The 25092-nt window shown below is 43.6% G+C and overlaps 1 protein-coding gene across 1 annotated transcript in view; it reads left to right on the top strand.

The window, feature by feature from the left end:
• Nucleotides 1-25092, top strand: part of LOC126258948 (proclotting enzyme-like) — an 81529-nt gene that overhangs the window by 37365 nt on the left and 19072 nt on the right. The window contains exons 5-7 of the mRNA XM_049955682.1: nucleotides 2228-2357; nucleotides 16076-16320; nucleotides 21018-21178. Coding sequence (XP_049811639.1) covers nucleotides 2228-2357; nucleotides 16076-16320; nucleotides 21018-21178 — 536 coding nt within the window. The remainder of the gene's footprint in view (nucleotides 1-2227; nucleotides 2358-16075; nucleotides 16321-21017; nucleotides 21179-25092) is intronic.

The raw sequence follows: 25092 nt of genomic DNA, 5'->3' as shown, positions 1-25092 counted from the left end.
ATTGGTCCTCGAACTGTGAATAAACATTTCTGTAGCAAATGTGAAACAGTTGTAGGCAATTAGAAGAAAGTACTTCAGCAGACCTACGAGAACAGATGGTGGTGCGTACATTGTTCGGAGGCGTTTTCTGGGTGCTTTGGTGTAATGGGCCTATGACGTCCTGATGGCTCGTCACAGAGTAATAACGTAACTATAATTTATTCAGTTTGTTAGCGCTATTACCTTAGTTTCTGTAAAAATATCTCCACAACGGTGGAAAGCATGTAATACACAATTATCAAAACGTACAAAAACAAAACAGAATAATGCAACAACCGTCCGATGAAAGAGGTATATTTTTCTCATAGTGTTTTCGTATGTTCTGTTAGAGTACAGTTACAGTACGTAACAAAAGCAAAACTGTTCGGTTTCAGGAACTGTTCAAAATGTTGACCAACGTGGTGAGTTCAGAGTTACGGTGACAGAATCCCAGAAGTTTGGTGTACTACTTCCGCACATGGGACAATTGTGCCAACCAGGACGGCCGAAATCTCGTAAACTAGGCTTTTCAAGGGTCTTCAGAAGAAGGCCACTGGAATAAAGCTGACGATCATATCGGCCATAGAACAAGAACGTCGTGTCCAATCCATTGTTGTCCAAAAGAAATGCAAGGGTCGTCAGTCATGCTTGGGTATCTCGTTCTGTAGAGCACTTGCCCACGGTAGGCAAAACTCCCGACTTCGAGAATCGTCAGGCGCACAGTTTTAATCTGCCAAGAAGTTTCATATCAGCGCACAATCCGCTGCAGAGAGAAAACTTCATTCTGGAAACATCCCCCAGGCTGTGGCTAAGCCGCGTCTCCACAATATCCTTTCTTCCAGGAGTGCTAGTCCCTCAAGTTTCGCAGGACAACTTCTGTGAAGTTGGGAGGTAGGATACGAGGTACTGGACGGAAATAAAGCTGTGAGGATGGCACGTGAGTCGTGCTTGGGTAGCACAGTCGATAAAGCACTTGTCAGCGAAAGGCAAAGGTCCCGAGTTCGAGTTTCGATCGGTCCAGGGTATAGTTTTCATCTGGCAGGGAGTTTCATATCAACACACACTCCGCTGCAGAGCGAAAATTTCAGTCTGGAAATGCAGTAAATTTGGAACGCGCGGAGGCCAGGGTGTTCAAAATGTTCAAATGTGTGTGAAATTTTATGGGACTTAACTACTAAGGTCATCAGTTCCTAAGATGGTTCAAATGGCTCTGAGCACTATGGGACTTAACATCTGAGGTCGTCAGTCCCCTAGGACTTAGAACTACTTAAACCTAAGTAACCTAAGGACATCACACACATCCATGCCCTAGGCACGATTCGAACCTGCGACCGTAGCGGTTCCGCGACTCCAGACTGAAGCACCGAGAACCGCTCGGCCACTCCGGCCGGCATCAGTCCCTAAGCTTACACACTAATTAACCTAAATTATCCTAAGGAAAAACACACACACACACCCATGCCCGAGGGAGGACTCGAACCTCCGCCGGGACCAGCCGAGACCAGGGTGCCTTATACCAAACTCTGACGGCACAACTGCACACGACACCCTTCGTCTTCATGTATTATCTTGTATGCGCCAGTACCATTGTATCATTTTACTACAATGCTCATGCAACTGTCCGTGTGACGTTGAGGTGCAGCCGTGTCCAGCAAGGTACCCGGACCTGCCCCGATAGAACACATGTTGGAACAGGTCGGACGCCTACTCCATCTCAATGCCAGTTTCCAGGATGTCAAGGACTAGTGACAACAACTGTGTGCTAGTTTGCTTCGGGAGAGGACGTAGATGGTTTATGACGCCCAGACGGGTTGCAACGTCATACTGCCAAGTTCTTTGTAAATTTGGCACAATGTTCTAATCATCGAATACCATCTCTTACTCTTTCAAACGGTGAAGTTTAATTTCGTTTCCGCCTCTTCTTCTGGGTGCTTTACTTCTTTTCTCAAGCAGTGTATGTGTCTCTTATTTCAACCTCTTATGTACACTCTCTGTCTGGTTGGTACAGGAAACAAGCTGCTATAAAGTGATCAGACAGTGCGAGTTAGAGTCGTATGTAGTGAAGTAAACGCCGTGCTATGAGCCATCCACAATTTTTTTCCATCTTGTTGCGGTGTAAGTGCTACTGTTCGGCTGCAGACCTCCCTTTTAACCGTTGCTAAGCCGCCCTTGGAGAAGAAAGTGACAGTGGATGATGTGGCGCTTGCAGCTTGCGGCAAGACGGAGCAGGGCGAGTGGCGGTGGATGGTGGCGCTGATCCGCTACGGCGAGGAGCACTTCTGCGGCGGCGCGCTCATCTCGGAGACGCACGTGCTCACCGCCGCGCACTGCATCGAGCCGTGAGTACCGCGCCGCTCCGCTGCTGCGTCTCGCCTACCGGCCACCACACTCTCCAACATGGACAGATGTGGACAGATGGCGGTCTGCGCTAAGCACTGCAACAAAGCTACGATCTGGGCAGCTCTTGTAGATTGTTAGCAGATACTATCTACTAAAGTCATCAGAAGATCAATACGAATCGCGAAATGATTTAGACAAGATACCTGCAGAGCGCGAAAAGTGGCAATTGACCCTAAACAATAAAAAGTGTGAAGTCCTCCACGTGAGTACTGAAAAACTCCATTTACATTTCGGTTACCTGATAAATAACACAAGGGCTTCCGTCCTCGTCACTCCATTCCACCGTCATCCAGGCTTGCTTCAGTACCTCATCCCTCGACACCCTCCGAAGTTCCTCAAACAAACATCCACCTCCATAAAACCTACACACCACCTAAGATCCCACGATATCCTTACTCCTGGGAGTCTACAAAAATTCAACACCTCATTCATCTGCGTAAACATATTTATCAAATTGAGGCTGAAGCTCTTTTGTCCGTGTTTGCTTTAACAGTACATATGATTTTGGATGGGGTCCGCCTTTAGCAAAACATTATTTTGTTTTATGTCCCAAACATGTTTCGCTGCAGTTGCAGCATCATCAGTGGGCTTTTATTTTATGGTTGTAAAACACAAAGAATGTTATATAAAAACATAATACCTCAGAAAAACCACGTGCTAAAAAGGTATGTGTTCTTCAAAAAGCCGGCCGGTGTGGCCGAGTGGTTCTAGGCGCTACAGTCTGGAACCGCTCGACCGCTATGGTCGCAGATTCGAATTCTGCCTCGGTCATGGATGTGTATGATGTCCTTAGGTTAGTTAGGTTTAAGTAGTTCTAAGTTGTAGGGGACTGATGACCACAGCAGTTAAGTCACACAGTGCTAAGAGCCATTTGAGCCATTTTTTCTTAAAAAAATTGTAATTAGTATTTTAAGAACTAATATCTACACGTGTACAAACAGTAAAAATCATTCTTTATGTTTTACAGCCATAAAATAAAAGCTCACTGATGACACTGCATCTGCAGTGAAACATGTTTGGGATATAAAACAAAACTGTGTTTTGCTAAAGGCGGACCCCATCCATAAACACATGTACACCTATTTACCTATTAACCAAGGCAGCTCTCCATCTTTATTTTGTGAAAATATTCATTTTTTAATGACGTGTAAAAATTTCAATACGTTTTAGACATTTTAAGATCGTTTGCCTGAAGAGCGGCGAAAACAAAAATAAATAAATACAAGGCGTGTTTTTTAAGTAAGGTCCGTTTTGTCGCAAACACTAGTATTTCGCGCGCATACCGCAACGAGCGCGTGCGTCGTGTATCGGAGTGCCTCTGGAACAAGTGTGCTCAATTTCAACTCTGTAGCTAACCTGTACGGTTCTGTTCTGTGCTTTCAGAATGTTTAAGACTATCAACTCGCCCGCCACGTGTGAGGTTTGCTCAGTGATACGGTTTTTGTCAGCACGGAACCTGTCTGTTGCAGAAATTCATCGACAGATTTGCGAAGTGTACGGTGATACTGTTACGAGTGAAAGCAAAGTGCGTAAGTGGGTACGAGAATTCAAAGATGGCCGTGACAACGTCCATGATGAGGACCGCTCCGGTCGCCCTTCTTTGATAACAGACGATTTGGTGTCTTCAGTTGAAGCAAGGATTCGTGAAAACAGGCGCTTCACAACTCAAACGAATTTCCTGACCTGTCGACATCAGTGCTTTACAGCATTGTTTCTGAACACCTTAAGTTTAGTAAACTGTGCTTCCGTTGGGTCCCGAAACTCCTAACAGAGGACCACAAAAAAACAAAGATCTGAGTGTGAAATTAAGCTCTTGACTCATTATCACGAAGAAGGTGACGGCTTCTTGAGTCAGATCGTAACTGGAGACGAAACATGGGTTTCGCGTATCACGCCCGAATCAAGGCAACAGAGCATGGAATGGAGACACACACACTCGCCTGTAAAGGTGAAGGCCAAAGAGAAAACGGCAGTGATCTCTTCGTTATCGGAGCAGGCGGCAAGTTTTTATGAAGAGGGTGTTTTAAAATTGGTTGTGAGGTATGATACATGTTTGAACAAACTTGGCAACTATGTCGAAAAATAGAGTGAAGTATGTACTTTCTGAAAATAAATTTGCTTTTTTGAAATAACCTTTCATTGTGTACTTATGTTCAAATGGACCTTACTTAAAAAACACGCCTCTTAACACAAATGTAAGGTTGTAGACTTTAATAAATACAAGCGGTTAGAAACAATATAAACTGGAACCATTACACAGAAAATGAAAATATTGGATGGAAGATGAAGCAAAGGTCGAGTTTTGACAGAACACTTGGAAGCTGCAACAAATCTACTACGTTTGTCCGTCCTCTTCTTTTACTGTGCTGTATAGGATCTTTACAGGCAGGCCTGGCGGAGGATATCGAGGAAGTTCAAAGAAGGGCTGCTGTATTATCGCGAAATGTCATGCATATTATAAGCGACTTGGAATAGCATTCATAAAACAAAGGTGTTTCTCATTGCAGCTAGATCTTACCACGAAAATTCAATCCCCAAATTTCTCCACCGAATGCGAAAATATTTTATTAGCTCCTACCTACATAATGAGAAATGAGTCTCGTAAGAAAATGAGAGATATCAGAGGTCCCTCGAAAAGATTTAAGTGTATATTTTCCCCAATTGCTAATCTAGAATGTGTGTGGTCATCAGTTAATACCGATTCACTCTGTTACAGATAATAATCACTATTCACTAGAAACAAGTTCAAAATGATTCAAATGGCTCTGAGCACTATGCGACTCAACTTCCGAGATCATCAGTCGCCTAGAACTTAGAACTAATTAAACCTAACTAACCTAAGGACATCACACACATCCATGCCCGAGGCAGGATTCGAACCTGCGACCGGAGCGGTCACGCGGTTCCAGACTGAAGCGCCTAGACCGCACGGCCACACCCGCCGGCCTACAGAAACAAGTCGGGAACAGCACGAAAAACAATAATTAAGTCTCTAACATGACAACATTTTCGCCATTGACTATAATTACTGTTTATTTTTCACTTGCCATTTTCGTCTATTCCGCCACTGTCAAGTGGTAGCTGCAAGGAACAGGAGACAGTTACATACAAAGTTGTCAAAACTATCGGCCTATATCTCTTATATCGAATTGTAGAATTCTTGAACACTTTATATGTTCGCTTATTATGACATTTCTGAAGACTGAAAATCACCTGTGTAGGAATCATCATGTGAAACCCAGCTTGCTCTGTTCCTCCACGAGGCCCAGAAAACAGTAGACGCCGACGACCAGGTAGATGCCGTGTTCCTTGACTTCCGGAAGGCGTTCGATACAGTTCCCCACTGCTGTCTAATAAACGAAATACGAGAGTACAGAATATCAAACCCGCTGTGTACCTGGACTGAAGAGCTTCTAGCAAACAAAAATAGGACCATCACTTTCCACAGTATATATAAATGTCCAAGGCGATAACACAGAAAATTCAGTGAGTATTCAAGGGTGATGTTGTTGTACACACAGAAGTCACGTCAGTATAAAACTGTAGCGAAATACAAGAAGACCTGCAGACCGCCGGCGCTTGGTACTGAGATTGGCAAAAGATCCTTAATAAAAACTGGGGTAATGTATCCCATATAAATAGGCAGACATACCCGTTATTGTATGGTTACATGATTGAAGAACGAATGCTGGAAGCAGTTACGTTCATAAAATGGGTAGATGTATGTGTATGGAGCTATTTAAAGTGAAGCAAACATATAGATCTAATCGCAGGTAAGACAGATGCAGACAAAGATTCATTGGCAGAATCATCAGGAAATGTAGTCCACCCATAGTGGAAGTAGCTTACAAAACACTCGTTCGACCTATACTTGAATATTGCTCGTCAGTCTGTGGTCCGCACCACGTCTGCAGGTCTGCAGGTCTTCTACGATTTCGCTACAGTTTTATACTGACGTGACTTCTCTGTGTACAACAACATCACCCTTGAATACTCACTGCATTTTCTGTGTTATCGCCTTGGACATTTATATATACTGTGGAAAGTAATGGTCCTATATTACTTTTACTTCTAAAGATTTCTCTCCATTATGAATGACGTACTATGTTTTGTTTGCTAGAAGCTCGTCAGTCCAATCACACAGCGGGTTTGATAGACGAAGTACAGAATATCCAAATAAGAGCAGCTCGTTTCGTTAGAGCTTCATTTACACTAGTGGCCATTAAAATTGCTACACCACGAAAATGACGTGCTACAGACGCGAAATTTAACCAACAGGAAGAAGATGCTGTGATATGCAGATGATTAGCTTTTCAGAGCATTCACACAAGGTTGGCGCCGGTGGCGACACCTACAACGTGCTGACATGAGGAACGTTTCCAACCGATTTCTCATACACAAACAGCAGTTGACCGGCGTTGCCTGGTGAAACGTTGTTGTGATGCCTCGTGTAAGGAGGAGAAATGGGTACCATCACGTATCCGACTTTGATGAAAGTCGGATTGTAGCGATTGCGGTTTATCGCATCGCGACATTGCTGCTCGCGTTGGTCGAGATCCAATGACCGTTAGCAGAAAACGGAACCGGTGGATTCAGGAAGGTAATACGGAACGCCGTGCTGGATCCCAACGGCCTCGTATCACTAGCAGTCGAGATGACAGGCATCTTATCTGCATGGCTGTAACGTATCGTGCAGCCACGTCTCGATCCCTTAGTCAACAGATGGGGACATTTGCAAGACAGGAACCATCTGCACGAACAGTTCGACGATGTTTGCAGCAGCATGGACTATCAACTCAGAGACCATGGCTGTGGTTACCCTTGACGCTGCGTCACAGACAGGAGTGCCTGCGATGATGTACTCAACGACGAACCTGGGTGCAGGAATGGAAAAACGTCATTTTTTCGGATGAATCCAGGTTCTGTTTACAGCATCATGATGGTCGCATCCGTTTTTGGCGATATCGCGGTGAACGCACATTGGAAGAGTATATTCGTCATCGCCATACTGGCGTATCACCCGGCGTGACGGTAAGGGGTGACATTGGTTACACGTCTCGGTCGCCTCTTGTTCACATTGACTGCACTTTGAACAGTGGACGTTACATTTCAGATGTGTTACGACCCGTGGCAATACCCTTCATTCGATCCCTGCGAAACCCTACATTTCAGCAGGATAATGCACGACCGCATGTTGCAGGTCCTGTACGGGCCTTTCTGGATACAGAAAATGTTCGAGTGCTGCCCTGGCCAGCACATTCTCCAGATCTCTCACCAACTGAAAACGTCTGGTCAATGGTGATCGAGCAACTGGCTCGTCACAATACGCCAGTGACTACTCTTGATGAAGTGTGGTATCTTGTTGAAGCTGCACGGGCAGCTGTACCTGTACACGCCATCTAAGCTCTGTTTGACTCAATGCCCAGGCGTATCAAGGCCGTTATTAGGGCCAGAGGTGGTTGTTCTGGGTACTGATTTCTCAGGATCTATGCACCCAAATTGCGTGAAAATATAATCACATGTCAGTTCTAGTATAATATATTTGTCCAACGAATACCCGTTTATCATCTGCGTTTCTTCTTGGTGTAGCAATTTTAATGGCCAGTAGTGTAGTAAGCACGAAAGCGACACGTTATGTGGTCATCCAACGCCAATGGCCGACGCTGCAAGGGAGACATGCTGAATCACCGTGTGATTTATTCTTAAAGTTAGGGGATTGTATTTCCTGGAAAATTCAACCAATGTACCGCTTCCCGTACGTATATCTTGCGAAAAGACCATGAAGGTAAAATGAGAGAGACTCGAGCCTACAAAGAGGCTTACCAGTAATCATTCTACCCGCGAACCATTCGCGACTGGAACAGGAGAAGGAGAAAGTGACAGTGTTGCTCAAAGAACACGCCGCGACGCAGCTTGAGGTGGTTTGCGGAGTATGGATGCAGGTGTAGACAAAATGACAGAATTGCAAGCAATGACGGTTTATTAGTACAATGACCAGGTGAAAACGTACTCGACGTGTGTGAGGACAAGTTACCAAACGACCGAGTCACAGGCGTATGGTAAGAAAGCATGACTTACGTCAGGTTGATATCCTGTCCACACGCACGTCAAAAAAGTTTTTACTTATTTATTGTACTAAAAAAGAGTCACGGCCTTTAATTTTGCCGTTTTTTGTCAATGTTGTGAAAAATGTACTGTCAAAAACCGATTACTTATTCATTGTACTAAAAAGCAGTCACGGCCTTTAATTTTGCCGTTTTTTGTCAATGTGAAAAATTTACAGTCCGTTCCTTGCAGCTACAGCGTGACAAGTGTACTGAAACCGAAATTTGGCGAATATTGGAAACTAAAAAATAATTACAAGCGATCACATTGTCATTTTTAGAAATTTTGAATGACTGTGGTACATTCCCGAAGGATATTAAAAATTAGGATTCTCGGGCAGGTATTTGAACATTTAAGAACTAGACATTTTTCTAAAATGTAAACTTTCACGGTGGGAAATGCCACAATTAATAAAATATTCCGGGCTATTACGGCGTGTCGGATGATTTCACATTAAAACCCAACAAAAATCAAAAACCAGAAGAAAAAGAAGTGACAAAAAAATGACTAGAAGAGCACAAGGGCAACTGAAGAAGGGGAGAGATTGACAGAGCAGCTGTTGCGGAACACGCTTTGAAAGAAAGAGACCACCCGATTGATTTTGATAAGTCTCAAGTACTGGCAGTCGCAAGCGGGTACCATGAAAAGCTGTACAGAGAGGCCATAGAGATTACAAAACACCCCGGGAATTTCAGTGGGAAGGAGGAGGGCGTGAAATTGAATGACATCTGGATCCCGTGGCTGAATAAGATGTGTTCCAGTCTTTCACCATTGGGTGACAGCAACAGCTCACGACGGCAAGCACAACGGCCAGTTGCGTCCGGGTATTCAAAGCATGTGACGTCACACCACTGCGCGGGAGCACTAGTAAGCGGAATTTTGCTGGAGTCAGTAGCGAGCCAGGGTGTGAATCGGACACTCAAAGAAACTACGATCCCCCTTGAAAATATCCTCTGCAGATGGGAACGAAACTTTTGGTTTCAGTGTCAAGTCCATCGAATCACGGCATAATAACACGGAATATTTTATTACTTTAGATGTTTTTATATACTTGTAAATTAATTTCATTTTCAAAAGTTCTCCCTAAATGCAGAGAAATGCCGTGGAGCAACTACTCCTTTGCTCCTTTCTTCCTCATTGTCTTGGCCAGCTTCCTGTATTTTAATTTTCTAGAGAACCGCAAAAGGAAAAGGACAGCGAGTGATGCATACTCATAACGGCAAATGTTCCCTATTCCAAAACATTATATGAAAACTCCTTGTCACAATACTCGAAGTCTATTATCAATTCCTCACCTGGCTGTTACAGCATCCTGCAAACCTGATGTGTCCTCCGATGGCAGGTAATTAACTTCACCATCCATGAAATCGGACTATCCAAATTTCTTTGCTCTCATAACCACGTGAGACACCTTAGCGGCTGGTGCATATCTGTACAGCTTAATGCTCGGTAGTCCGGGGGAAAGCTACTGCCGAGCGGTCTAAGGCGCTGCAGTCAAGTACTGTGCGGCTGGTCCCGGCGGAGGTTCGAGTCCTCCCTTGGTCATGGGTGTTTGTGTTTGTCCTTAGGATAATTTAGGTTAAGCAGTGTGCAAGCTTAGGAGTTAGCAGTTAAGTCCCATAAGATTTCACACACATTTGAACGTTTTTGGAAAGCTACTGCTGGTCAGCTGGACGCCAAGGCCGCACTTGCACTTTATTACGGTGTCCATAACGTCTACTAAGCATTTACTAAGAATTTGTATTGATATGAACAGCTGAACACCAATTTCTTCCTCATTACTGCTAACAACTGAGGCTTAAAGTGTGAAGAATATTACGAATTTCATGTTAGAAACAGAACTGTATAGTAAGGTCTCAGTCGAATGGCAGCTTCTCGTCTATCAAATCGCAAATTACATTTGCGCGAAACTACATTTGCACATACATCCAACAGCAAAACACAGACTACTAGCACTCACAACGTCGGATCCATCTTACTTGGTAGAAATTATTCTACCACACCAACAGATTCAGTACATTTCTTTAATTCTCTTGTATCTCTTTCATTATATCTTTCTTTCTATCGTAAGTAGTAGACACAATAAATTCTAACCCATTCAGTAACTGACGTTCACAGCAATAGCCGGCCGGTGTGGCCGGGCGGTTCTAGGCGCTTCAGTCTGGAACCGCGTGACCGCTACGGTCGCAGGTTCGAATCCTGCCTCGGGCATGGATGTGTGTGATGTGTGTGTTTAAGTAGTTCTAAGTTCTAGGGGACTGATGACCACAGATGTTAAGTCCCATAGTGCTCAGAGCCATTTTTTTTTCACAGCAATAAGTAGGAAAAGAACAGTCCAATGAAACGTAAATTTTCATGACCAGGAAAGTCACACTTATTAAAATGTTCTGTGCTATTTTCCCATGGTCGAATGAATTTCTTGCAGAAATATATCGCTGCGTACTAGATGCAGAGGGCATCTATAAAAGAGGGGGAGGGAGGGGTTGAAGTTTCTATGAAGTCCCTATTCACATCCTAACTCGCTACTGAATTAATTAAACTTTTGTTGCCGTTTAATCCCTCGCAGAGGCAAGACGTCACATGTTTTAGAAAAAACTGAATGGTATCTAAACTGAAAAGCCAAAGAAACTCGTACACCTGCCTAACATCGTGTAGCACCCCCCACCCCACCCCCACCCCCCACCCCCCGAGAGAACGCAGAAGTCATCAGGCAGCACGATGTTGCATGGACTTGACTAATCTCTAAAATAGTGCTGGGGGAAACTGACACCATGAATCCTGCAGGGCAGTCCACAAATCCATAAGAGTACGAGGGGTGGAGATCTCTTGCAAACAGCACTTCTGTAGCCACTCTCTACCAATTCTGTACGTGTGGGGTGTCGCATTGTCCTGCTGGAACTGCCCAAGTCCGTCAGAATGCAGAATGGACATGAATAGATGCAGATGATCAGAGAAGATGTTTACGTACGTGCCACCCATCAGAGTTGTATCTAGACGTACCAGGGGTCCCATATCACTCCAACTACACATGCCCCACATCATTACAGAGCCTCCAGCAGCTTTACATTCCCCTGCTGACATGCAGGGCCCATGGATTCATGAGGTTGTCTCCATCCGCTCGATACAATTTAAACGAGACTTGTCCGACCAGGCAACATGTTTCCAGACATCAACAGTCCAATGTCGGTGTTGCCAGGCCCAGGCGAGGCGTAAAGCTTTGTGTCGTGCAGTCATCAAGGATACACAACATCGCTTTGGTTCACTCCGAGACGCCTGGACACTTCCCTTGTTGAGAACCTTTCCTGGCACAAAGTAACAATGCGGACGCGATCGGCCCGCGGTATTGACCGTCTAGGCCTTGTTGAACTACAGACAACACAAGCCGTGTGCCTCCTTCCTGGTGGAATGACGAACTGATCGGGTGTCGGAGCCCCTCCGTCTAATAGGCGCTGCTCATGCGTGGTTGTTTACATCTTTGGACGGGTTTAGTGACATCTCTGAACAGTCAAAGGGACTGTGTCTATGATACAATATCCACAGCCAACGTCTATCTTCAGCAGTTCTGGGAACCGGTGTGTTGCAAAACTTTTTTTGATGCGTGTATATAACATTCCAATATTATATAAATAGTGGATAATGGACTTTGGGAGTTGTCTTCTTCTATAGCAATCTTACGTGTTTCAAGTCAGCACAGTAATACTGAAATGATCAGCTCCGAAAAAGGCCGTTTGTCGTCGATCCCACAATAATGTGTGTTTCAGGCCATTACAACCTACTGCGGCCTCGACTTACTGTCAGGTGTGTCCACTGCAAAGGGAAACGAGCAAAAAATGGCATTATAAGAACAGTGCTTCGACGCATTGCTAATATTATGAAGTGTGACAGTGGTGCTCTGAACTAACTGATACAGGGTGCAAATAAATTGTTCACATAACCGTCAGTCAGTTACTGCAAATTAAAATATCCGTAGGGTACCTTTTTCGGCCATTTTCAGATATGTTGTCCAGTGAAACGAACCAAATACATTAGTACTGGGGTATGTAGATTTATACAAATTAGTATACTGGCAGAACAATAACTCATCCATGTTTGCAGCGTATTGTTCAAAACAGACTGTATCCTCTGGAAATTTCAAATTAATGTGGATACCACCACGCGGAACAGTGGCTATCAATTGGATAATGCATCTGTCTATTTTTTCCTCCATTGTCACTCAGTTCTCTGCAGCATAGGAATCTAGGATGCGCTTAGCTTGAGGATATCTTCGTTCTTGTTGAAACTATGGTCACGTTTGGGTATTTCTATGGCTCTCTGAAGAAACAGACTTGGCATCTCTTCTCCACAGTGAGCACCCGCGTATCGGCAGATCTTATCTTGTGGTCGGCCTCACATACCACGTGCGCCAACCACAGCCTAACCTACAATACTGTTTATGTTCGATGATTCTGGTGCTGATAGATCGGTCGATCACTTCAACAGAGACTTCAGTGCATGTACACGTCATACGGTATTCTCCCGACAGCGTGAACTGAAAAAAATTTGTGGTAAGGACTATGGGACCGAACTGCTGAGGTCATCGGTCCCTAGGGTTACGCACTACTTAATCTAACATAAACTAACTTATGCAAGGGACAACACACACAAAACCATTCCCGAGGGAGGACTCGAACCCCCGACGGGGCGAGCAGCGCAAACCGTGACAAGCCCCCTTGACCGCACGGCTACCCCGCCCAGCCGTGAACTGAAAACCAACACACAGGGACGTTGCCTACACAAACTTTCAATCACCACCCGAGCCAGGAAAGACGTATGATTAATACTTACTGACGCATGCTAGATACTTGGCGATACTTGGGTATCTCAAGTACATTTTTCGGTATAGTTCGACCTACACACCTACTTTCAACAGTTTCGAGTTGTTCGACTGATTTTAAAATAATTTCAGCTGTACACGAATTTCAGACAACTCGTTCAGAATCAGAAAATATCATTCACAATGATGTTCCACTCCAATCAAAGAACATAGATTCTCACCAAGAATCACTGGGAGCGAAAATGAAAAGTCTGTGACAACAGTAGATAAAAATTAAATTTTGCATCACAATTTATTGTAATACCTCGGAGATTTAAAAAGAAATGTCATTGCAGTGAAATTTTTTTGACAGTTTCATTGGAAGAAGAAATATCCGTTTCGAACTTTCTGCCATACATGTGGCTTTATTGCGCGTACACGGTGAAGAGACCATTTATAAATCAACAAAGAAGATCAGAGAGTATCACAGATTGGAAAAAAACAATGAAATCCACTCGCAGTGTCTGGTATATACCGCATAACGTGAACATGTGGAAAAGTATGTGTTGTAATGACCAAATTATCCACCAATACCAGAATCATCGAACGCACACTGGAATGACAAAAGTCATGGAATACCTCCTAATATCCTGCAGGACCTTCTTTTGCTTGGCATAGTGTAGCATCTAGATGTGGCATGGGCTCAACAAGTCGTTGGAAGTACGCTGCAGAAATACTGAGCCATGCTCCCTCTATACCCGTCCATAATAGCGAAGGTGTTGCCGGTGCAGATTTTGCGTCCCATAAGAGTTCAATGGGATTAATTTCGGGCGAACTGGGTGGCCAAACCGTTCGCTCGAACTGTTCAGAATGTTCTTCAAACCAGTTGCTAAAAATTATTGGCCTGGTGACATGTTTGGGAACATGAAATCCATGAATGGCTGCAAATGGTCTCCAAGTAGCCGAAAATAATACTTTTAGGTCAATGATCAGTTCAGTTGGGCCAGAGGACCCAGTCCATTCGTTGCAAACACAACCCACGCCATTACGGAGCAACCACCAGCTTTCACTGTGCTTTGTTGACAACTTTGGTTCATGGCTTCGTGGGATCTGCGCCACACTCGAACCTTACCATCGGCTCTTACCACCTGAAATAGTGACTCATCTGACCAGGCCACATTTTTCCACTCGTCTAGGGTCTAACCGATACGGTCATGAGCCCACGAGAGGCGCTACGGGTGATGTCGTGATAGCAAAGGCTCTGAAGTTGGTTGTCTGCTGCCATAGCCCATTAACGTCAAATTTTGCCGCACTGTTCCAACGGATACGTTCGTCGTACGCCCAACGTTGACTTCTGTGGTTATTTCACGCAGTGTCGATTGTCTGTCAGCGTTGACAACTCCGCACAAACGCCGCTGCTCTCGGTCGTTAAATGAAGGTCGTTGGCCACTGCGTTGTCCGTGTTGGGAGGTAATCCTGGAATTTGGTAATCTCGGTTCTCGGCACGCTCTTGACACTGGAGATCTCGGAATACTGAACTCTCTAACGATTTACGGAATGAGATGTCCCATGCGTCTAGCTCCAACTACCATTCCGCCTTCAAAGTCTGTTAAATCCAATGTGCGACCATAACCACGTCGGAAACACTTTTCATAAGAATCACGTAAGTGCAAATGACAGCCTCGCAATGCACTGATTACCTGTACCTTATGCACGCGATGCTATCGCCGGCTGTATATGTGCTTATTGCTACCCCATGATTTCCGTCACCTCAAGGTAAACGCTATTGTGTTCTGGAAGTGGAGGAGTCGGCCGTGGCTCAAACGCGCAATGCGACTCTAGCCACATATTGAAATTCAGCGATACGCAGATTCTCGATGTAGAGAAGTGCTTCCACGCCTGTTTGTTCATGGATGCCATAGAAATTCACAAAAATGACAGTAGTTTCATCAAGAAGGAAAAAAGTCTCAAGTTAAACGGATCCTGAATTGCCAGGCTGCAACGAAAGACCGTTACAGCTAGCAAGGGGAGAACCACAATGGTAATGACCAGCCCTCAGATGTTGGCGCAATGGTTACACACATGGTGATTCAGCTGCCGCTACCGATGGGTTGTATGCAACCTGCAATGCCTTCAAATACCACACACAAAATTTTCATGTCCTCTCGCCACATAAGTGCAAATTTTAGTCCTACAGAAAAAAAAAGAATTGGACCCTTCTGTAGGAAATATAAGGTAGCTACATTTTGTACTGGAATACATTTTCGCTAGAGGCCATAGTTTTCTAATTATTCAAGAAAAACATCCAAATGTGACCTTCAAATGCGTTTTTCTTGACTACATCGAAAACCGTAGCATTGGGCGAAAACGTATGCCTGTACAAACTCAAACGACATTAAATTTCCTACGAAAAGATCCTGTTTATTTATTCTGTAGGACCAATAGTTTGCACGTTGTGAGCGAGAGAATATGAAGATCTTGCGGGTGGTTTTTGAAGGTGTTGCAGGTTTCATAAAACTCATTGGTATGGGCAGCTGAATCACCGAATTTAATCTACAGACACAGGCTAGAGTCCAGTTCGCCACCAGCACTGGAGGATGAATCGCTGACAATACTAGCCACTCTTGTTGGCGAAACTCGAGAAAACTCGTTAAACCAACAACGGCCAAAGATTCCAGAACGAACATATCCTTCACTGAAGTCTGAACAAATTGAAAATGTCAGAAAGAGAGAAAGTAATGGTCGTTTCTGTTTTCATAGGCATAAACTGACCGACATCACAGTACGCTTGGGAGAGTACGACCTGGACCGGCGCGACGAGACCCGTGCCGTCGACCTCCGCGTCGTGGAGGCCACGATGCACCCGCGCTACGACCGCTCCACCTACGAGAACGACGTCGCGGTTCTGCGCCTGCGCCGCAGAGCTGCCTTCAACTCCTACGTCATGCCCGTCTGTCTACCGGCCATCGACGAGGGCTTCGTCAATAGGACAGCCTACGTCACTGGTGAGGCAGATGCGTATCTCTCTCTCTCTCTCTCTCTCTCTCTCTCTCTATATATATATATATATATATATATATATATATATATATATAAAGATACTAGAATCAAAATTTATAGGATGATGTAATCTAAGAGAGCAAGGGCGTCAACTAACGGCAAAGTATCCAGAGAAGCTGGAGTGTTCTACTAGTGGTGCACTGAAAAATCTACTGCATGCACTAGTGCCAATATTTTAGAAGAATATCAATGGGGGAACAAATATTGTAATAACCTTTTGTATTAAATCGTATAAGACAGCGCAGTAAATGCCGCCGAAAGAGTGTAGACCACTCAGAATAATACTCTCTCTCTCTCTCTCTCTCTCTATCTATCTATGAACATTTACATCTGCGCTATCTTATACGAGCTTGCTCAGCAACAAACAAAAATACTTGCAGAGACATTAATAGTATAAGATGTGCTTAATTTTAATTAGCCGGCCGAAGTGGCCGTGCGGTTAAAGGCGCTGCAGTCTGGAACCGCAAGACCGCTACGGTCGCAGGTTCGAATCCTGCCACGGGCATGGATGTTTGTGCTGTCCTTAGGTTAGTTAGGTTTAACTAGTTCTAAGTTCTAGGGGACTAATGACCTCAGCAGTTGAGTCCCATAGTGCTCAGAGCCATTTGAACCATTTTAATTGACGTTGATGAACTGGGCCGTGAGCTGAATGAAGTTTGACGCTCACCTCAGAGAATACTTTCTCTCTCTCTCTCTCTCTCTCTATCTATGAACATATACATTTGCGCTATCTTATACTGCTCAGAAGCTCTCAACGTTAGTTGACGTTGTTATATTCTACTGTTAGTTGCTAGAAGCGCACTACCTGTACTATAAAATACGGCTGAGAACGAACGCTTGATTTGGGCCGCATGCTGCACGCGGGCTGCAGTTTGATGACCACTGATGCAGGATCACTGTCTTAAGAGTATTCTGTTTTTTTATTAATCGAGACTCGAAACTTTTTGAGAAATTTTGATAGTTTACGAGTTCCGTACTAAATCGATACTTGTGACCTATCTTTGTGTATTCTATTGGTCACAGTAGTGGTACATCGCTTCGTAAAACTATTTTCTCTCAAATCGAATATTTATTTATGTGATTGTCGCAATAAATTTTTGTAATCGAAAATTATATTATGCCACAGCTGGTTGCTATGAAATTTATTGTTTCTACCTGTTTCTGATGTAACTAATCATTAGCACTATCAGCCTCAATCAGTTTTTCAATTACAATAGATGAATAGGTACATGCATGACGTTCCATTTCACTCTACTTAACGTCGAAAACATGTGTTTCGAGAAACACTGCAAGCCGTGCGATACCAAATTTCCTTACAATCTTGAAAGATCTGACGGTTGATTAATTTTCGACGAACATATTCAAAATCCGGACGTCCTGTACAACTGAAGTTCGCTTCATTTTTATTTTTATCTGCTGTTGTACACTTTTTATTTTAGCTCCTATTGAATGTAAGTAAGTCTCCTTATTTACAAGCTTGGGATGTACGTTCTTTGATTTTAACTGTTATGGAATACCATTGCGAATGATATTTTCGAATTTGGAACGAACTGTCTAAAGTTCGTGCACATGTTGTTTTTACGTCAGTCGAACAACTCTAAAGTGTTGAAAGTAGGTGTACTGAGGGAGCTATTCCGAAAAACATACTTGAGGTTCCCGAGTATTGCAAGTACAGTATATCTACTCCCATGGATGCTGTTTTCTCTGCAGAAAAGTCTGGTCCGCAGCTCACGTGTCTACTTGACTGTTAGTAGCTTGTTAGTGGGAGAACTAGGTACGTTGCACAAGGGAAGCAGTGTAAGAGGAGAGCAGGAATTGAGGGCATTGGGTGCAACAAATTATTATTATTGTCCACATCCGAATAAACGATGTTTGCTGTCTATGTTCTGATATCATACTAGGTTCTTTCCAACGGTTGGCAAAGAAGGTAAAAACAACCAGTCTTGCTTGTGGCATTTCGACGAAACGCACAATCTGTAACATTGTTCCCAGCAGTGACCGTGGATCTCCGAGTTGGGGCAGAATGGAAGACCTGCACCAGACACTTTGGCTTCGACTTTCTAGGCTTGTACGACAGAGCCAAACTGATCAGAGATGAATTACACAGGAGAGACGGCTACTTTGTGTGGAAAGCAAATTTTTATTTTTTTAAATGAGAAATCTCGGGTGGTCAAGATAAACGGTGCTGCAGGGAGGTGGAAAATGGTCATATCACACTTCAAGTAAGTCCGTGAGTCGTTGAGAATAGGAAGATATTAGTGATAAATTAAGAGGCATTCGAAAAAAAACTGCTATAGCACTAGTCGGCAAACAGCAACAGAACTTTATTTCGCGAGAACACAGATTTTCTTTTTCATAAATAAAGTATAGCCACTAGTGTCTGCACCTGCAAGGAATTCATGTGACAGGAACGCAGCAACCAGACCAGTGTGCTCTGTGGTACAGTCTGGAGCAAAACCTATGATTGTAAGAGCATTATTGTTAGTCGAATTGGGTCTACGTTGTGTGGCTGATGTGCAAGACAGTAGAAGCTGACTGTCCTAAACTTTTAACCAAACGCGCTTGTGTGTTGTGTCTCACGCCCCTTTCATTTTGTACCTATTAGTGATAAGAAATCCGTTGTTAAAGGAACATGCATTGTTACTAGTCCTAAGCAGATAATCTTATAAGAATTTTGGAGCACATTCTGATAAGTCTCACGAAACAATTAAAATGTTGATTAAAATGTGCATGAATTAAGAATAAATAGCGTTCTTTTGTTAAAAATACTTACCAGTATATGAATAAGAGTAAGTCTTTTTAAGCCTATTTTATTGGCCTCTGTGTTAGACTCTACGTTTGAACCCAATACTGGGGAGAAAATTAATATTACATGCATATTGAGAGGAATAGTGTCGGAATGGCAGCTGAAATCAAAATGAGGTGTGGAGACAATGAAAAAAGCTACCGATGACATACTAGCTGGAAACCTTAGCATCAGAGAAGCAGCAGAGCACTTTTCCCTGCGTAAGAGCTCATTAGGTTAATCTTTTCATTAATCAATTGAAAGACGAGCTAATCAAACTTCTTAAACATTTAAACTTTTGCCCGTAAACAAAATAGAACTTTCAAAATTAGCTAATGATTTAGCGGAACGTTTGAATCTGGAACATCCCGGAAACTCTAGGTAATAAATTTTTTGGGGGTTCCACGAAGCGACATTCCGAAATTGCCTTACGATCAGCCAAATCTACCAGTCTTCAAAGAGCACAACGTTTCACAGAGAGCACTCAACTGTTATTTTAAAATTCTATAACAACAATGATATTACTGTTCTGTTTAATTTTCTTTTTGTGTTCACACTCCCAGTGTTTTGTGCTTCACACATTGAGTTCTGTGTTGGAAACAGTACAAACATATTGCAGTGGCCTGGTGTAATGTTAAGCGTTTTCGTGGACTTGTTGAAGAATGCTGCTTCTAGTTTCTTGCAGCGCCGATGTCTTCTGCTTGCCCGGACGCTTCTCCGAAGATTTCACTGCTAGGAAGGGGAAATTTTCACTCTCTCGCTGTCTCTCTTCTTATTTAAAAAATACGGTTCTCTTGGAATATCATTCAATGCACCAGAACTTATTTATTTCCACTTTGTACAAAAAAACAACTAAACTTTATGACGTAAGCCCACACATTACCGTGCACCCAGAATCAGTTAATTACACATTTTTGAACACAATTAATACATAAGCTTTTATCGTGGCTGACTATCCACGTTCAGTCCACGTACTCTCAACAGCAGTTCAACGTCTAATAAACAGTCACTATTTCGAGTCTCTCCATTTGTTTTTTAACTATACAATGCTACATTACTCTTTGCAGCTGGCCACGGAGCTTCCGGGCCGTATTTGCTTATTCTTGGCAGGTCGCGCTGAACACTTGCCAGCGCCGACGAGTTATCTGCCTTCTAGTTTCGCCTGCACACACAATAAATGGGTGCAGTATCCCATGCTCATTCTTACGCCCTGTTTTAAAATAACGCGTTTTCGAAACGGCTGGAACACAAGTGTCTGCCGGCCGGTGTGGCCGTGCGGTTATTGGCGCTTCAGTCTGGAACCGCGTGACTGCTACGGTCGCAGGTTCGAATCCTGCCTCGGGCATGGATGTGTGTGATGTCCTTAGGTTAGTTAGGTTTAAGTAGTTCTAAGTTGTAGGGGACTGATGACCACAGATGTTAAGTCCCATAGTGCTCAGAGCCATTTGAACCATTTTTTTTTAAAACAAGTGTCTCCCGACTTCCGTAAAATTCTGTGGGCACTACAATATCATTTTAAATACTTATTAAAATACAATTAATGATGTTGAAAAATACTTATTTTTTATTTATTTTGGTGAATTTTAGTATTAATGTGTATTTTCACCATGAAATAGTTTTATTGTAAAATGTTGATAGGACTCCTATGAACTGTGTGTCCGCCAGTGGGCCAACATCCCTTGTTGATTGAATGCGAACAACGAAACACAACACGGCAAGGCTGACAATGAAGTCAAGTAATAGGGCAGCGTTTATCTGCATCACTGGCAGCCGCGGGGCGGTAGGACTGTTTCCCTAGACCCTGACTCGCCCCTCGCAAACGTTCCTACAGCGCACAACTTTTAACTTTCTGCGCAGGCTGGGGTTCCATCCAGTTCGGCGGCCCCGGCAGCCCGGTGCTGCGGCAGGTGGGAATCCCCGTGTGGCCGCATCAGCGCTGCGAGCCGCTCTTCTCGCAGCCCATCCTGGACACACACCTGTGCGCAGGCGCATACGAGGGCGGCAAGGACTCGTGTCAGGTGAGGCACTCGCTGCACGCGACACACCAGCATGCTGCACATTTCTTCTTGAAGACATGATTATGAGAGAAATATTAATATCATACAACATGATGCAGTGATCAGTCTAAATACAGAGGGGTCCAAAAAAATGTATACACTGTTTAAAAGTCCATAACTGGCAAACTAATTGACGGAGTTGTCTCATCTTTGGTAGTGTAATGGTTTGTAGTTCCGGCAATCGCCACACAAGCGTTGTATTGCGTTGCTTTGTTTTGTCAGATGACAGTCGCCAGATAGTCAGTGTTTTGTTCTTAGTTGCACCTAGTTATTCGAGCAAACATGGCTGGCGCAAGGCTTACATTCGATGAAAGGAAGTCAGTTTTGAAGTAATATTTTAAGTACGAAAACATTAATGAGGTTCAACGGCAATGGGGAAATGAGTATCAAAGAGAGCCATCGACACGTTTAACGATTCGTCGCATTCGAGACAAATCTGAAGCCGAAGGCTGTGTTAAAGATGTACACAAACAACGATCTGGACGACCTGTAACAGTAACAAGTCCAGCTAACTCCCGTCGTGTGTTACAACAATTCACTCGCTCACCACAGAAGTCTGTGAGACATTGTGCCCGTGAAACTGGGGTGAGTCGCTCAAGTGTTCGGCGAATTTTGAATACAGCAAAGTCGAAGTGTTACATCCCACGATTGCTACACGCAATGAACGAGGACGACTCAGATCGTAGAATGAAGTACTGCGAGTGGTTTACTAACATGGTGCGCAACGATGAAGAGTTTGCAGAGATGATTGTGTGATCTGATGAGGCACAGTTCAAACTCAATGGTACAGTAAATTGCCACAATTGCATCTACTGGGCCGCCGAAAATCCGAACGTCCATGTAGACAAAGCCGTGAATTTGCCAGGAGTAAAAGCGTGGTGTGGGTTGTCTTACCGGGGCTTGATTGGGCCATTCTTCTTTCACGGCACAGTTACCGGTGAGGTGTACCTTCAGATGCTTCAGATATCCATTTTACCTGCCATCCGAGACTTGTATGGAGACGGAAGAGTTTACTCTCAACAATATGGTGCCCCATCCAACTACCAAAATCATGTTAGGGCGTATCTCGACGAAAATCTACCAGGAAGATGGATAGGCCCTAGAGGTGCTGTGGAGAATCCACCACGTTCCCCAGACCTAACTCCTCTGGACTTTTACCTGTGGGGAACACTTAAGGACGTCGGTTATCGAGACAAGCCACGCACATTGGATGAACTTCGAGGTCCATCGTGCATTCATGTGCAAATTGCAAATATCCAACTGGACACGTTGCAGTTAGTAGTTCGTGCTGTAGTTCGGCGGCATCGTTTGTGTGTGGATGTTAATGGTGACCATTTCGAACATCTACAGTGATATCTTTAAGTTGGACTTTAAGCTACACTTTCACCAAAAATGAGACAACTCCGTCAATTAGTTTGCAAGTTATTAACTTTTAAACAGTGGATACATTTTTTGGACACCTCTGTATTATGACCTGTTTTATATCGCAGAGCGTGCGCCCGATAGCGTCCCAGATCTGTTACATCAGGTTCAGACCAAGCGAACAAGGTGGTTAAAACATTAACGTGGGTTCACCACCAAGCACCTCACACCACCATAGTACGAGTCTGGCCTCGTGACACACAGAGTTATGCTGCTGTAAGATGCCAGTGCCATTGGGGAAGACACCAAGCATGCACGATTGCAGATATTCCGCAGTAATGTTCACGTACTCCACAGCTTTTATACTTGTCACGATAGACACGAAGCTAATAGCCACCACAGAAGCACAAGCTGAAATACCAACTCGCTCCGCAGGTGACAAAGAGGTTGAAAGACTGAATGATGAAATAAAGGAAATCATTCAGCTAACTAAAGGAGACAAAAATTTTATTGTCTTTGGTGACTGAATTCGGTAGTATGTACACGAAAAGAGCGAAAAACAACAGGAGTACAAGGACGATGGTAAAGAAATGAAAGAGGAAGCCTCCTGGTAGAATTTTTCACAGATCATAATTTAATTATCCCCAACATTCGGTTTAAGAATCATGAATAAGGACTGTATCATGAAACGACTTGAACACACTGGAAGGTTTTAGATTGATTATGCAGCGTATGTATCTCTCCTAAGAGTCGTCAGGCGATTTTTCTCTGGTGTCTCGGAATATATCTGGAATTTAGTTTTTGCGGTGTGTAGTTGGAGTCAGCCCAAACAAACACTACAAATGGTTGAAATGGCTCTGAGCACTATGGGACGTAACTTCTGATGTCATCAGTCCCCTAGAACTTAGAACTACTTAAACCTAACTAACCTAAGGACATCACACACATCCATGCCCGAGGCAGGATTCGAACCTGCGACCGTAGCGGTCGCGCGGTTCCAGACTGTAGCGCCTAGAACCGCTCGGCCACCTCGGCCGGCCAAAAACTATACATATTATCTTTCAAGTGACGCCCATTGTCAATGGAAAGTGTCTGTTTCTTTCCCGTTACAAATCAAAAGATCTTTAACTTGGATGCCCATTTGACAGAGCAGCCCACTTAAGTCCAGTTCTAACATGGATCGTAAAAAACGAAGAACAGACAGTACTCTAGCAGCGACTGACCAGCGCTACTTTATGGGGGTAGCAGTCCCCGCAGGCCAGAACGGCGCATTCGCTGCAGGAATACTGGTTATTCTTCGTGCTTAACTGTCCATGTTACTATATCTCGATAAAATGAGTATCGCACTAAACTAATTTAGGACCGCTCAATCGAATGGGCACTTGAGATTCCGCTTTAAAATCACTTTCTTTGAAGCGAGAAATAAATGATTTCCACCGACTCTGGGGGCACATGAAAGACGTGATGAGCACTGTTTATTTGGGCTGACTATAGAAACACATTGAAAAAACAAAATTGCAAATATCTGCCGGAACGTCAGAGAAAATGCGCCTGACGACTCTTAGAACAGACATCCGGTATGATAGTAAGACAGCGATTTTAAACTGTAAAAATTTCCAGCGACGGATGTGGACACCATAATTTTTTGCTTGCCAACTGCAGAATAAAAGTATATAACCTTGAAAAAAAGCAGGAAACTAAGTAAATGAAACCTGGATAAATTGAAAGAACCAGATGCTGTTCAGAATCTCAGAGAGAAAATGAAATAACGATTGACTAAAACAGGGGAAAGGAATGCAACAGAAGACGGAAGCGTAACTGTGAGAGATGGTATAACAAAGGCAGCAGATGTTCAATTGCTGAAAACACAAGGACCAGTAGAAATTCTCCTATAACATAGGAGATATTAAATTTAACTGACGGAAGAATAAAATATAAAAATGTAGCAAAAAAAAAAAAAGAAATGAGATTGACAGAAAGTGCTAAGTGACTAATCAGAAATGGGTAGGAAACAAATGCAAAGTTAAAGAAGCGTGGATAACTACGGTATAGATAGGTGTCACCTAGAGGAATATTAAAGAGATGTTTGGAGGAAAGCTTAGATGGCATGCCACTATAAAACAAAGAAGGGAAATTAAAAGGAGGAAGGAGTGTATAGAGGGTCTATAAAACTCGAACTCAGGACTTTACTATAGAAAGAGCTGAAGAAGCAGATGAAGATGAGATGGGAAATGTGATATTGCGAAAAGAATTTAACAGAGCACTGAAAGACCTAAGTGGTAACAAGACTCCAGGAGTAGACGACATTCCATTATACTTATTGAAATCCTTAGGAAAAGCCAGCCATGACAAAATTATTCCACCTGGTTTGCAAGATCCATGAGACATGCGAAATATCTTCAGACTTCAGGAAGACTGCAATAATTCCAATGAAGGCAGGTGACAGGTGTGAATACTATCGAGCCATTATTTACAGAAAATGGAAAAGCTGGTGGATGCCAACCTCGAGGAAG

Source organism: Schistocerca nitens, chromosome 1, assembly GCF_023898315.1.
Source record: "Schistocerca nitens isolate TAMUIC-IGC-003100 chromosome 1, iqSchNite1.1, whole genome shotgun sequence".
Classification (NCBI taxonomy): Eukaryota; Metazoa; Arthropoda; class Insecta; order Orthoptera; family Acrididae; genus Schistocerca; species Schistocerca nitens.
Note: the sequence above shows the minus strand (reverse complement) of the source record. Positions and strands in the feature narration are given on the sequence as shown.